Genomic DNA, 16,467 nt, shown 5'->3' with positions numbered 1-16,467 from the left:
TTATATGATAGACCAACTCAATTTTTACAAGTCTAAAATAGGTCAAGTCTAAACAAGTCAAACAGAGCTATTTTGATATTTTTGACGAAAATAAATTTTTGTTAAAGAAACACGAATGAATTTCAATGTACTAATATTTTTGTAATATTTTATTTAAACTTTGATTTAGAACAAGAATTAACCATGAATATAATTAATACTTAATTATCTACGCATCTCATTTATACATAATTACTTATGAATACCATTCATGTCTAATTACCTATATGAATCCATAGATAATCACATACACTCGTTACCTATAGATTATTTTGTATAAATATATCTACGAGTTTAAAAATTTGCATGTAATTATTATTCTAAAACTTTTTACCTATGGATTTTCTTTGATCGTAAGTAACTAAATTTTGCTTACAAATTTTAAGTATTTTTTACGAATTTGACCTGTAGTTAATCCCAATTTTTTTGTAATGTTTCTAATGAAAAGCTAATAATTTATTAGAATAAAAATTATGTTTAAACTTTCATCATCATTAAAAGAGGCAAAAAAGTTTATAAAACTAAAACTTAAGTATAGTATAATTTAATCAGCTACGCAACTATCTAGATAAAAAAAATAGGTTAAATAAGTTTTTCTTTCCTTTTGAACATTTTGTGAATGCAGTATTATTAAATGTGGCAAATGACAACAATGTAGCCTAAAAAAAAAAACTATCTTATATTATAACCATTTCCTTCTCTAAATTAACATTTTTTTTATAAAATGTTCTCTCTACATCATCACATGATCATTCATTTGAATTGATTTGTTGGGGGAAAGTTATCTTCATAAATTATCATTGCAGCTCCTCTAAATCATTACAATTTTTTCAGTTTCTTTTTATTATTTATTTATGTTTTAACAAAAGAAAAAATATATTTCCATTTATTTGTCTTTTTAATAATATCTGACATTATAGTAGCTAATTATATCCTTATCTTTGACTTGATTTTTACTGCATAAAAAAACTTCATTTCAATTTTAAATTCTTTACGCGCTTATCAATTAGAATCGACATTTAAATTCTTTAAGATAGTTTATTTAAGTTATTAGTTATGTAACAAAAAACCAGCTTAATTGTATGAAAAAATAGATTAAAATTAAATTAAAAAAGCAAATGACCTTTTACCCTTCACTTTATTGTAAAAGACATTTGACACACATTTTCTTAATACTGTATTCAGTAGACAGGTCTTGGGTAAACAATATATAAACCTTATCTATGTAATAAAAATTGTGTATTTTTTAAAAACAACTTACCTCTATCAAACAATCATACATATTAAGTTTAATTTCATTTTAGTTTGTTTTATATATTTTTTAAAATATTTCTTTGCCATATACATAGTGTTGTTCATAGCTAATGCAATTGTGTATTGCAAACTGTCCTAGAATGATCTCAAAGTCGGTGTAAAACGTTTTAAGAATTAAGTGTATTTTAATCTCTCCAAGTAAGATAAAATAGAATTTTAGTCTCAACAGTAAATTCTTTATAGTTTAGTCCTCTTTTTTAAACAAAATCAAAAAACACACCTCAAAAAACAATAGCCAGTATATCTTTTAATAATATAATAATACATATTAGAATTTAGATTAATATATATATATATAATATTATTATTTTGAATTATAATGTGAATGTTTCTTTTGTCTTTGATTTTTTTTGGAAATGTTATAGTTATTTACATAAATGAAATATAAAAACATCTTTTCATACCCATAAAAACTAGAAAGAATCAATTCATCTGAGTTATGACCTACAAACATTATTCTATTTTTAATCCAAATACAGATAAAGATGACAAACTGCTACAAGTTGAGATCCATGTAATTTTTGACAAAAATGGAATTGAGTCCAATTAATTTAGGGATTTAGAATATGTCAATATCAAAATGAGATTTTACTCTTGCAAAAGTTGATTCACTACAATAGATGGTCTCTACTTTAGTTTTAATTTTACAAAACTAAAAATAGGGTTTTCCAAAACATTAAAATGCAAGAACTCAAGAAAATAAAATGTAATAAGAATGATTGGTAAGAAAAATATTTGTAAAAATTGATCAAATATCATACCAATTACTCAATCAAAACAGTTAGACCAGATAAGTTATCTTTATTAGAAAAAGAATATTTGCTAAAGAATATGCTTTTTATTCCTTTTTTAGGTCTTTCTCAAAGGGCAGATCTACATGCCCTTTTACTTGCTAAGAAAAGGTATCAACCAAAGCAACTACACTTTTTATTTATCCATATTCCATTATTTTTCTCTTCAAGTCAAAGGTTGTTAGATTAAAGTTTCCATCTTTGATAGTCATAGAAGAGAAAGCAGATGAACAAAAGAGTTTGGTGGTTAAAAAAAAAGTGTATGCTTCAAAGTTGAAAGAGGGTTATGCAAACTTTGAAAGAATCACATGAACCTCTTATTAGAAGCAGCTTGAAGCACTGAATTTGTGCATCAAACTGTGAAAATTCAATTTGTGCAAAATATGGCCGTCATGTTCATCACGTGTCACATGCGGATGGAAGTGTTTTGCACCACTTGAAAAGAGGAGTGAAAAGGGTATTAATGAAAGAACATAAACAAAAGAAATTAGCCATAGATATGAAGCCGAAATCAAATTAAGAAATGAAAAAGGTTTCAGAGACCAAAGTGTTTATTTGTTGACATATAGAAGGAGAATATGCAATGAAGTGAAAGCAGAAGAAGATAGATGTACAAAAGGAGAAAGCAGAGGTGGGAGAAAATTTGGAGAGAAAGTGAGACTTTTATAGAGCCAAAGTGTGGTTTTAGGGCAAACACTTCACATTTAGGTTACGGGCAGCGGGCAGGTTGGTGTTCAGAAGGGTAAGTTTCAAGACAGTGAACATGGAGAACAGGTTTCATTTTCATATGGAAAATAAATTTACCTTTTAATTTTATTTATTTTGGTTGATTCATCTTTAATTATTTTTGCATTTTTATTATTTAATATTTTATTGTTCTTGAATAAGTATCCAGTGGGAAAAGGAGGTTTATGTAATACAAACTTCTTTCAAATAATATAAGCTTGATTGATTGTTATTTTTTTCTGATTTTGTCATATATTTGTATAATTTTTAAATATAATTTTATTTTATAAAATGTATAATATTATTAATTATTAATATATGAGTCGTCAATCTAATTGAAATATCATATTTTTATATCGTTAATAAAATAAATAAAGAAACAAAAAATGTGCTGGTTGATGCTACAATAAGAGATTTTTAACAATAAATATGTGGATTTCACGAGATTTTTTTATTATTAAACAATAAAAAAATATTCCAGAAGTAAAAGCTTTTCTTAATGTTTTATTTTCTAACAGATACTGTAGCAGTGTGAACTGGTTTTGTTTGGAGAACCCAATTCACAAGACATGTTTATTTTTTTTTTCTTTAATTTAGTTTTAAAAAGTTAAATTATATTGTCCTGTACCTGTTTAATTTTTAGTTATCAAATACATATTTTAATAATTATATTAAAATTATTTAATCTTTGTTAGATTGATATTAATTAAATATTTAATATCATTTATTATATTATTTACTTATTGCTTACAATTTTAATTACAATAAATTAAGTAAAATATTTACTAATAATTAGTAAAATTAAAATTATTTATTAACTTTAGAAGTTTACTAAGTTTACGAATTCAATAACAATTAGCAATTAAAATTTAATTATTAACATGTACTAATCGTGAAATTTTTATTAATTAAATAATTATAAAATTAACACTATCTATTAATTAATAATTAAATAATAACAATTTAATAATTAATATTTACAAGTTTAAATATAATAACTGAATATTTACAAGTTTAAATATATTTACAAGTTTAATTAATAATTACTATATAATTTAAAAAATTATTAATAACTGAACAAACAAAACTTTAGGGACAAATTATTACGGTAAGTATTTTACTTTTCTATTGCTAAATAAACAAATCATTCGCGATGTTACATTGTGGTTCTTAACATAGTCTGTTCTCTTACATTTTTAGAAAATTTCGCGCATTGATTCAATTTTATTAAAATAATAAATTTTTAAAAAATTATGTCATTTAATGACTCTGATTTGATACATGATATTGCTTAGTTTAGATTGTGAGTCACTTTATATCTTTACCATGTATCTTAACTATTATGTAAAAGGGGGATATTTTTTAACTTTTGTTATTTTCTAATAATACAAATAAAATAAGTAATATTGAATATGAGAGTAATAGAATTTGGCGGAATGAATCGAAAAAATGAATGAGAAGAAAAGATGAATTGGTTATAGTTAAAGTTTGAAAAGTACTTTACAAGAGGTGGAAGTTCCGATTGCTGTGGCTCACTTCCATTCCATGTACATATGATACAGGAATAGGAAGCCTGAAAAACAAAGACTCAGACCCTATCATCATTTTCAAATTCCTCAAAACCTAGTGAGCCCCAGACATCAAAAAGGATTAGCCTATACATACAACATTCTACAAACCAAGAATTAAACAAAAACTTACATCTGCACTGCACAACTACTCTTCTTTCACGTCCACGGACTTTATTTCTGCCAAAAGCCGTTGGTACTCATCTTCCGCTTCTTGTATTTTACTTTTAAGATTCGCCACCTGTACAATCATAACCATTTTTCCTTCAAATGGATGTTCATTCTCTCAATTTTAACAAACTTCAAAAGCCAGAAAGAAAAAAGAACTCTACGCTACGCATTTCATTCTTTGTGAATAAAGTTGTTCAATGTGAATTAGGCAACCAGAATATGCAAAGTAACTTCACCAAACTTCGTTACTTTGTAAAAATTACCTTGAGATTAAGTTCTTCTCCTGTCTTTTCAAATTCTAGACATCTGCAGGGAAAAGATTGGAGGCCATAACTAAGTTTGGCAAATATTGGTAGAATCAAAATGAAGATAATTGAACATAGCTGCTGTTTGCCAGCAAAAGTGAGCAACATTCGAAGCCGATCCAACTTGCTGAATAGTATTTCATACAAATAAAGCATATCAAAGTTACTGCAATTAAAAATATACTCACTTTGCACGCAGTTGCTTATTTTGTTGAATTAAATGTAAATTCTTCGGGTCTTCCACCTGGCCAGCTGGAGTTGCAGTGGTCTACATAAAATGAAAGAGTAAAGTTGGCATAAAAAACCTTTTCAAATATTTATAGTGGCAGAGTATGAAGTCCAAAGAAAGCAAGTAAATAACTACAATCAATAAATGAGGAGTTTCTCCTAGGTTAGGAATACTAGAGGGTCTCCATACATCACTAAGTATTAATGCAAAGGGAACAACTATTCTTTTATTACTAGAGGAAAAATCAACACGCTTGTACTTTCCAAATTTGCAAGTATCACAATGAAAGATTTTTTATGTCAACTTTTTTAAATAAGTTAAGAAACATTTCTGACAGCAAAGACAAAGAAAATGGACCCTTGGTGCTACGTATTTTGTTAGCATCCTCTAGAAGGTAGAGCCCATTGTCTTCCTTGACAAGTCCAATCATCTTTACCTATTCTCTAATCCAAAAATAGGCAGGTTGTAGGATTAAAAAACACTTGTTAGAAATGGACTTTAAGCCTAATTCAACTCCACAAAACCGGCTTGTAAGATGAGGTTTGCACCTCACTTATATACTATGAAATTGTTTTATCTCTAGTCGATGTAGGACTTCCAACACACCCCTTCACACCGAAGTATATATACATCTCGTGCATGGAACTAGAAATTAGTGGGTGATCCGTTAGCGGCCCGATAGCGGGTGGAACAGAATGTCCAAGAAATCTCGCTAGGATAGGCTTTTTTTAAACAATGGCTTTGATACCATTGTTAGGTCTTTCGAGAGAGGATCGCTAGGAAGATTTAACACCAATGAGCATGAGCCCAACTACATAAGGGATTGACACCACTCTTAACCCAAAACCTTAAGACAATGGGTTTATGGGCCTTGATCCTTATATGGTGCTCAGCTTTCTCATTTTTACTCAATATGGGATCTAGACTCACTTGGATTCTCAACGATCTCCCCCTCAAGTGTGAGTCCCTTCACATAGGTACTTCCCTCTCGAGAGTACCCCTTTGTCTGTACCGTCGTTCTTCTTAATGGGACTCACTTACCTAACCCACTATCAGAAAGACTTTCGATACAAGGCCTCGTCTGAGCCGGTCACCACACGAACCCAGGCTCTGATACCACGTTAGAAGTGAGCTTCAAGTCTAACTCAACCCCACAAAACCGGCTTGTAAGGTGAGGTTTGCATCCCACTTATATATTGTACATTGGCCTTATCTCTAGTCGATATGGGACTTCCAACAACACTAAACAATGTAAATCCAACATAAGCTAGTGAATAGAAATCACATTGACATAATCTGGGCACATGCAAAACATCCTTCAAAATTAGATTTTGGTTTATCATAACATCCTTCAATTGTAAGGAAAGTTCCATCTGCAAGTGCAATTTCTTTGTTGCTTGGACAAGATCTATAAGATATAAACCTAGTAGATGATTTTGTCAACGGGTCTATGGCTCCAGAATCAACTACCCAACCACCTTTAGAGGAATTTAAGGCATGGACTGCATAGGAGTAAGAAATATTTCCTACAAATGCTAAGGAGCAATTACTTATGAGCCTACAGCTGGGCCTAGTTGGGCCATATGGGCTTCTTTATGGGCTTCTTCTGCCCAAATACAATCATTGTCTCATTCAGTGAGGATAGGTCCTTCCCTGGCACTTGAACTCTATCAGGATTAAACTCCTTATTTAATCATGTCAAGAACTTGCATATCCCGTCCTTCTCCTTGTAGTATTTGAGTAGGTCCAATATCTTCATTACATTTTGCTTCAAATTGCTCAAAATGGTCGAAGTACTGCCACACATTTTGTAGTGTATGGGCATATTAACTAATTGACTAGGTAATTCCCTTTGTTTTGCATTAGAGATCTCATTTTAATCTCAGATTTGGGCAGCATCACCAACTTTGGAATAATTTGCTTTATAGCTATCTCATACCTCCTTGGTTGTCTTCATAAACATGTAAGCATCACTCACCTCTAGTGTCATGGCATTCAACAATCATGATAGTACAACCGCATCTGCCTTGTCCCATGTTGAAAATTTGGGATTGAAAGACTGGAGGTTAGCTAGTGAGATGACTTGTATCATGTAGTCGTTCCTTGAAAAGGAAATTGCATTGGAAGACATTCCCAAAGGACCCAGAAAAGTATGTGTACCTAAAAATAAAATAGCTCCTCTAGCAAACACTTTCAACCTAGCAAAGAAGACATGTGTCTAGGTAGCAGGATAGTGGCTATTCCTGTCACATGATAGGAGAAAGGTCTATATTCCGAGACCTGAAAATGAAGAAAAGAGGAAGGTATCTTTTGGAGGAGACCATAATGGAAGGATAATTAGTATTGGTCAAGTAAGTTTGGAACCTTCATCGTATATTAATAAAGTTCTTTTAGTTGATGGTCTAAAACACAACCCTGCTTAGCATAAGCCAATTGTGTGACAGTGGATATAGTGTTTTGTTTAACACTGACCAATGTATAGTCAACAACAGTGATGGAGCCAAATTGTTATGGAAGAGTTATTAGCTCAAGATTTCTTGTCTCATGACAATCAAAGAAGACCATTGGTGTTGTGGTATAGAGAATGTGGACGTGCAAGCTCGAGATTACTCTCAAAATTACAAAAACATAGTCTTATAAGGGGTTTGCCAATGATGTCATTCAAAGACAATTTTCTCATGCAAAAAAGGAAAGCATATTAAAAGTTCTTTTAAAAATGTAAATGATATTTCTATCCAAAGACCTCTTGAACTAATACAAGTACGGAGTCTACTAGTGGTAATGAAAACTAGCTCTTTTTGAAAACCTTGGTATTAATCATGACTTTTCTACTCCCATAACACCTATGGTGTGATTGAGAAGAAGAATCGTGATATGCAAATATAAAATATATTGTCAACCTATTAAGCCTCCTAATTATGAAATTTAATTAAATATCTTAATTATGTAATTAAAACAATACAAGGAATTATTAACTACAACATAAATCATGGAATTCTGATAAAGAACAAGAGGAAAAAATGGAGCTAAGGTGTATCAATAATGGAAACAAATTTGACCGTTACCATTGTTTTGTACACTATGTTAAGAAATGGATTTGAAGTCTAATGCAACCTTACACAACTTACTTGTAAGGTGAGATTTGCACCCACCGATATACTACAAAATCATCTTAAACACACTTCTTCACGTCGAGACATATACATCTCGGGCGTGAAATTTGACATTAATGGATGATCTTATAGCAACCCGATAACGGGTAAAACGATAGGCCCAACAAATAAAAAAATCTCCCGATAGTAGGTGGTTCAATAAGACCAACAAACTACAAATCTTGCTAAGACGGGCTCTACCATGTTAAAAAGTGGACTTAAATATAAATCACCCTCACAAAACCGGCCTGTAAAGTGAGGTTTGCACTCACTTATATACTATAAACTCACTTTATCTCCAGTCGATGTGGGATCTCTAATACACTACATGTTCCCTAAGTAAATTACAAACAATATCACTGAAAATATGCCACTAAATGATATGCACTAACAAATTTCAACATAATGATGAAGCAAATGCAGACCTGTTTATTCTGACTGAACCCAACACTGGTAACAATATCTGTCCTTGCATGCTTTTGTGTATTCAAAAGATCTACCAGTTCATGTGTGTTCTTCCTCTTATTCTGAGAACCTGAATGAAGAAACATTAGCTAGATAAAGTTGGTTAAGCTAATGGTATAAGGTTTTGTTTCTCATAAAAGTCGTTACCTTGTTCCGGTCTTTGCAGATTTTTGGAACACTGTAAGGAATTCCCGTATGCTTTTGCATTGACAAGAGAGGAGGAACTTTTGTTCAATATAACTGGTTTTTCTACAGCCAGTGGTTTATGCATTGATGTAATCCCAGGTTTAAGCTTCCTCTTTTCTTTGTATCCAAACAATGTACAATGTGTATCCCTGCAGAAGTTTAAATAGAGTACTGGATATGTCAGATATTAATGCTAAACTAAACTACAATTGCACTGACAGAAGGCTCTTCATTTGTGCAAAGGCATAGGAGTGGAAGAGTATAGTACACACAGTCTTACCCTTGTCTATGTAAAGAGTATAGGTGGCAAATCAGGCAAGCCCAATCCATTTTAACCTGCCCACCACCAGCATGCCAAAAACAGGTTAGGGCAGGTTGACCCACCAACTAATGGCTGGCTGGAAATCATGGCTCACCCTACATGCGGGGGTGGGTTGGATGGCTAGAAGACGAGCCCATCAAAAGTAGGAAAAAAGGTTCCAACTTGACAAATTTAGTTAAAAAACCAAAAGTATATTAAAAACTTAGCCTAAATCCTATTTAAATATAAATTTTGATATTAGCCCTAGAGAAATTGAGTCTACAAAACAAAGTAACAATAACAAACATGCTTTTTGATTTCCTAAAAGTACTAAAAAAATTATTAAGAAAAAAAAAAACGCTTTTCTGAGAAAATTTTCATTTTCTCAAAAAAAGGTGGACTGGCCAACCAGGATTGGCAGGGTAAACTGTGGGTTGAACAACCTAACTCAGCATGGCATCTTTTATGGTTTAGAGCTATTTTGTCACGCTGAGCAAAGAGGTAGTTTCCGGATTCAAACAACCAACCAGTGCTAAGGTGCAACTTTACCGTTGCACCAGGACTCACCCTCTTAGATATTAATTCTTAAATAATCTAAAAAATATTTAAACATACATGTGTATTGCTTGGCACACAAACTTAAATTACACAAACCAAATGCTTAAAATGCTACAAAGTAGAGCAGGACAAGACCAGAGATCACTACAAAACACTATACCAGTATTCCCATGTCATATCCTTCAATCGCACTTCAAGCTTTTGAAACAGGGAAGTTCTCTCAAAATCTTGTTTGTTATGTGTTGGCTCAATAAAATCTGCCTGTAGGATACCTGAAATTACCGAGATTAATTAACATAGTTATGAACCCATACACTGCAGATGCAATACGTCTGGAAACATCAGATAAAACTTGAAAGTGCGTAGTAACATATTACTCACCAACAACTCCTCTACCTCTACTGTCATAATAGCTTACAACCTGCCAAAATGGCTAGTATATGGAAAGGTAACAACAGTATTAGAAAGTAAAAACATAATACAAAATGATAAATCAATGTTAAAGCAAAAACAAAAAACAAAAACAAGAACAAAATGAGTTAAAATGTCTAATACTATTATTTTACAATATTTTTAGTAGAATGTATTCAAAATGAGAAGAGGGGAAACTATGAATAGGACAAGGAATCCTTTGGAAAAGTAAAACATATGACAATGCCAAGAATAGCCTTCTCCCACTAAGTGAGGTTGGCTACATGGGGTCACACAATGTCGCTAAACTTGGGTTGAAAGCTAAGTTCTCAAGGATATTTTATTCAGCAGTAAATCCCTTATAAAAATGGCTATAGTATCCTTCATGGGCTCTCTATCCATATATACAAGTCTATTGCCTCCGGACTCTCCATACTAGTGTCTGCCTACACTCAAGTAACCTTTTCTTCATGTGTCCAAACTAACTTAATATAATATATTATATTGTATCCTTACCCTTTCTTGTATAGCCACACACTCTTTTAACATATTCATTTGCTAATACTATATTTTTCTCTCGTTGTCCCTTTACTAAACATTCACCAGCAAAATTAAGCTTTGACAGACACGGCACAATCCTCCATTTACTTATGTTCATGAATCTATTCCATCAGCTCTTTCCATCAGTGGCATTGTTGTTCCTCCAACATCCCAGATTTCTTTGCTCAGCACTTGCTGGCCCTTCTTCCCCTTTAGCTCCCTTTCCAGTGTTCTTGACACTGATTCTCTCTCGTCCCAGCTTAACTATGGCTAATTCACACTCTCATACACACGGTTGACCCCCTTGTTTTCACCAAGTGCCCAAATCTTTCAACAATTTGATGGAAGGAAACTACTGGGCTTCTGATATCAAACCTTAGCTTCAGTCAAGATTAAGAAGACCATTTCAATTTCACCACAGACTCTTCTCTCACTAACTGCTCACAATGATAAAAAGATGGATGCCCAATTTCGTGTCACAACCAAATAGATCAATCATCCTTCCTTAAAGCAAATTTTTCCTGCTTATGAAACCTGTGATGCTGTTTGGGAACAAGCTTAGGATTCTAGTACCATGACACCCAGTAACTGTACAGCTGACTACTAGGCAAAGTTTATGGCTTCACAGCTTCTACACAAACACACATTTTTTCTTGTCCTCCATGGAACATTATTCATATGGTGAACAGGTCCATGACTGTAAGATTCTCATACCATGGATCATTCATCCTCCTTCCCTTCTCCTATCTCTGGTCATGCTTGGCCTGTAGCTCCTAGAAAATGTAGAAAACGTATTTGATCTACTTGTAATCCATTTCATGTTGATAATTTATGTTACTATTGTCTGTCTTCTTCATATTCATTCTTTGCTTTCTCCTTGTCCACCATTACTATTCCTAACTGTTGAGAATAAAGAAGATAGGGATTGAGATTAATCTCCCTTGTGTATAAACCACACATAGGGTAATCTATTTATAATAGAGAGAGGTACAAGTAAAAAGAGTAACTGAAAATAAAAAGATTAAATAGAAGATATTGTTTGATATTGTGGTTATCAATATCTAACAATATCTTAATAATATCAAACTATATCTAACACTCCCCCTCAAGCTGGAGCATACAAATCGTATGTGCCAAGCTTGTTACAAATATAATCAATTCTAGGCCCCCGTAAAGACTTCGTAAAAATATCTGCTAACTGATCACTTGAGTTAACAAACTCAGTCTTGATGTCTCCAGACATAACCTTTTCCCGAACGAAATGACAATCAATCTAAATGTGTTTAGTCCTCTCATGAAAGACAGGATTGAGCTAATATGAAGGGCAGCCTGATTGTCACACACAAGTGTCATTTGAGTAATATCTCCAAATTGTAACTCTTGAAGCAATTGCTTGAGCCAAACAAGTTCACAGGCAGCTGAGGCTATAGCTCTATATTCTGCTTCTGCACTAGATCTTGCTACAACACTCTGTTTCTTACTTTCCCACGAGATCAAGTTACCACCAATGGAGACACAATACCCAGATGTAGATCTTCTATCAGAAGGAGATCCTGCCCAATCAGCATCTGAATAGCAAACAACTCTTGTATGGTTATTAGAACCATATAACAATCCTTTTCCAGGAGATTTTTTAATATACTTCAAGATGCGAATGACTGCATTCCAATGATCTTCACATGGAGAATTAAGAAATTGGCTTACCACACTGACTGCAAAGGAAATGTCAGGACGAGTAACGGTAAGATAATTCAATTTCCCAACCAATCGTCTATACTGCTCAGGATCAGATATAGGCTCCCCCTGATTTGGTAGAAGTTTAGTATTGGGATCCATGGGTGTATCAACAGACTTTGAACTCATCAATCCAGTTTCCTCCAGAATATCCATGGCATACTTTCTTTGAGATATAACAATACCATCATTGGACTGTGCCACCTCAATACCCAAGAAATATCTGAGTTTGCCAAGATCTTTGGTCTGAAAATGGTGACAGATATGTTGTTTCAACTGAGAGATGCCATGGTTGTTACTCCCTGTAAGAATGATGTCATCAACATATACTATCAAGTAAACACATCCAGCACTCGAGTGTTGATAAAAAACAGAATGATCTGTTTCACACCGAGTCATACCAAATTGTTGAACAACATTGCTAAACTTTCCAAACCAGGCCCTAGGAGATTGTTTTAGGCCATATAGTGATTTGCAGAGACGACATACCATCCCAGAAAACTCCCCCTGAGCAACAAACCCAGGAGGTTGCTCCATATAGATTTCCTCTTGCAAATCACCATTGAGGAAAGCATTCTTAACATCCAGTTGATAAAGAGGCCATTGTTTAAGAGCAGCCATGGCGATAAATAAACGAACAGAAGCCATCTTTGCCACGGGGGAAAAAGTATCTCCATAATCCAACCCAAAAATTTGAGTATAACCTTTGGCTACAAGACGAGCTTTGAGGCGATCAATAGTACCATCAGGTCCAACTTTGATAGCAAACACCCACCTGCAACCAACAACAGATTTCTCATACGACAACGGGACCAGTTCCCAAGTTCCACTATTATGAAGAGCACTTAATTCATCTGCCATGGCCTGACGCCAACCAGGATGGGCTAAAGCGTCACGGACAGTTTTTGGAATGGTCACAGAAGAAAGAGAGGAAAGACATGTATAAAAAGGTAATGACAAGCGATGATAACTCAAAGCAATATAATGGGGAGAGGGATTACGGGTAGAACGCATACCTTTTCGGAGGGCAATGGAAAGGTCAGACTCAGGTGTCAGAGCCGGAGGAGACAGAGTAGTTGGCACTGGAGTGGAGTCACATGGTGGTGGTTGTGATCGATTACGGCGACTATAAACCTGAAGAGGTGGTGGAGGAGCAGGTGACTGTGGAGCAGGAACCGAGGGTGAAGAAGACACAGTAAGAGGGTCACAAACAATAGGAACATTAAAGGTATTAGAAGAGTTGTCAGGATTGGATGGAGTCAGAGGTGAAGATTGACTCTTAAAATAAAGGGAGAACTCATTAAAGGTGACATCTGCAGACACAAAATAACGGTTAAGAAAAGGAGAAAAACATTTGTATCCTCTTTGTGATCTTGTAAACCCTAAGAAAACACACTTATGTGATCTAGGAGAAAGCTTGTCAAGACCAGGACTAAAATTATGAACAAAACATGTAGACCCCGAAAACTCTTAAAGGTAAGGAATGAAGAGGTTCATGAGGGAATAAAATGGAGTGAGGTATGTTATTCTTTAAAACCGAAGTAGGCATACGATTAATGAGATAACAGGCAGTAAGAATGGCATCACCCCAGAAATGTTCAGGAACCTCGCCATGAATTAAAAGAGTGCGAGTGGTTTCCATAAGATGTCTATTTTTACGTTCAGCTACACCATTTTGTTGAGGGGTATAAGCACAAGAAGTTTGATGCAGAATGCCGTGAGAAGCCATAAATTGTTTGAAAGAATGAGAAAGATATTCACGGCCATTATCACTACGCAAAACTCTAATAGAAACACCGAACTGAGTTTTAATTTCATTAAAAAAAGATTGAAAGATATGAAATAATTCCGAACGATGTTTCATTAGAAATAACCAAGTGCATCTGGAGTAATCATCAATGAAAGTAACAAAGTATTGAAAACCTAAAGTAGACTTAACGCGGCTAGGACCCCAAATGTCAGAGTGAACCAAGGCAAAAGGGGACGAAGCATCACGTGTGACACTACGAGGAAAAGAAGTACGAGTATACTTGCCTAATTGACACGACTCACAATCCAAACGAGACAACTTGGACAAGGCAGGGACAAGCTGTTGTAACTTGGCAAGGCTTGGATGACCAAACTGAGCATGAATAAGAGAAGGAGACTCCATAACTGCACCAATGTGTGTAGAGGGACGGAGATGATAAAGACCATGAGACTCATATCCTGTGCCAATCACCTGTTTCGAACTCCGATCCTGTAAACAGACAGAATTGTTGGTAAAAGAAACAACACAATCAAGAGAACGAGTTAGGCGACTGATGGACAACAGGTTAAAAAGAGACCCAGGGACATAAAGAACATTATCAATGGTTAAAGAAGGAAAAAGTTTAACAGTGCCAACACCATGAGATGAGACTCTAAAACCATCAGCCAGTGTAACAGAAGGTAAAGGATTAGTAGAGGATAAAGAAGAGAACAAAGATTTGTTACCAGTAATATGATCAGTGGCTCCTGAATCAAAAACCCAAGGACCAGGAGAAGAAGATTGAGTCAGACCAACAAAAGATGTACCTGTGTGAGCAACAGATGCAGTGGAACTAGAAAATTGTTGATCCTTATACCATTTGAGAAATTTGTTGTACATAACAAGTATATCGGATGAAACAGAAGAGAGTTCAGAACTGAAAGAGGTAGCGGAAGACGCCATAGAGGAACTGGAAGACACGCGGCTTCGAATGCGGTTTCGAATGGCGCGTGAGGGATGATCAAAACTGTATGGTCGCCGGTTGGAACTAACACTCCGGCGACAACAACGGTGGTGGCGACTTCGGCGACGGCTCCGGCAGCGGCTCTGTCGACTACTCCGGCGACTACTCCGGCGACGGCACTGGCGGCTCCGGTGGCAGCAGCGGCGGTGGCGGCAGAGGCGGAGGCAGCAGAGACAGAGGCAGCAATAGCGGAAAAAAAAAAAAAAAAAAAAACTTAAGCTCTAGATACCATGTTGAGAATAAAGAAGATAGGGATTGAGATTAATCTCCCTTGTGTATAAACCACACATAGGGTAATCTATTTATAATAGAGAGAGGTACAAGTAAAAAGAGTAACTGAAAATAAAAAGATTAAATAGAAGATATTGTTTGATATTGTGGTTATCAATATCTAACAATATCTTAATAATATCAAACTATATCTAACACTAACAATCCTTACAAGGCTCTTGGTCACCTGAATAGCACCAAGCCATGAATGATGAAAGCCATACACATGAACACATTGGTACTTGGGAGCTTTCCCCCTTCCTCTTGGTAAGAAGACTACGGGTTGTAAATGGACCTAACCTCACATTGATCACTAGAATGTTGTGATTCATGTTCTCATATATGTAAAAGGGAACCCAAGATAAACATTGTTGTATGCGAGCATGGGAAAATACTCAAGTCTTAGGGTATTGTGATGCAAATTGGGTTGGTTGTCTCATTGATAAAAGATCAACCATAGGATAGTGTTTATTCCTTGAACGGAATCTTATATATTAGAAAGGTAAGAAACAAAGTGTTGTGTGATCTAGTGCAAAAGTTGAATATAGATTTATGGCACTAACTACACATGACAGTGTGGAATAAAGAATTCCTTCATTTATAAGGATCCTTACCACAAAGAGGTATAGAGAAGTAATGATTAATCTACACAAAGGTCAGATTGGTAATGCAAAGCATATATGTTAACTTATTCTAACATGTTAACCGACTCAAATAAGTTAAACAATTTTGAAACGAAAAAACACCTTACTTCCTCTTTGTTTTTCACCTATTTCCATCTAACTTATTTTCCTCTATTCTGCCAAACAAAGCATGAAGAAACTTATAGTCAAGGCTATCATTTGCAAGCATGTTTAGGGAACTCCCCCCAAACACAACACAACAAACAATGTAAATAGCAACTATATACATGCTTGAATCCTAGACCCCTTCTCTCTTCCCTCCCACCCCTGG

General features: G+C 34.4%; 1 protein-coding gene across 3 annotated transcripts in view; it reads right to left on the bottom strand.

The window, feature by feature from the left end:
• Positions 1 to 4,320: 4,320 nt before the first annotated feature.
• DMS11 (Histidine kinase-, DNA gyrase B-, and HSP90-like ATPase family protein) overlaps positions 4,321 to 16,467 on the bottom strand; it is a 28,234-nt gene continuing 16,087 nt past the window's right edge. For all 3 annotated transcript variants that reach the window (XM_028048442.2, XM_028048441.2, XM_028048439.2), the window contains exons 14-20: positions 10,187 to 10,238; positions 9,966 to 10,077; positions 8,908 to 9,095; positions 8,721 to 8,830; positions 5,103 to 5,182; positions 4,873 to 4,915; positions 4,321 to 4,679 (exon numbers count right to left, since the gene is read on the bottom strand). In XM_028048442.2, coding sequence (XP_027904243.1) covers positions 4,587 to 4,679; positions 4,873 to 4,915; positions 5,103 to 5,182; positions 8,721 to 8,830; positions 8,908 to 9,095; positions 9,966 to 10,077; positions 10,187 to 10,238 — 678 coding nt within the window. In that variant the 3' untranslated portion in view covers positions 4,321 to 4,586. The remainder of the gene's footprint in view (positions 4,680 to 4,872; positions 4,916 to 5,102; positions 5,183 to 8,720; positions 8,831 to 8,907; positions 9,096 to 9,965; positions 10,078 to 10,186; positions 10,239 to 16,467) is intronic.

The sequence above is a fragment of the Vigna unguiculata genome, chromosome 9 (genome assembly GCF_037176805.1).
Source record: "Vigna unguiculata cultivar grain cowpea cultivar isolate G323 ecotype 2 chromosome 9, ASM3717680v1, whole genome shotgun sequence".
Lineage (NCBI taxonomy): Eukaryota > Viridiplantae > Streptophyta > Magnoliopsida > Fabales > Fabaceae > Vigna > Vigna unguiculata.
The sequence above is the reverse complement of the archived record's forward strand: the minus strand, read 5'-3'. Positions and strand labels throughout refer to the sequence as shown.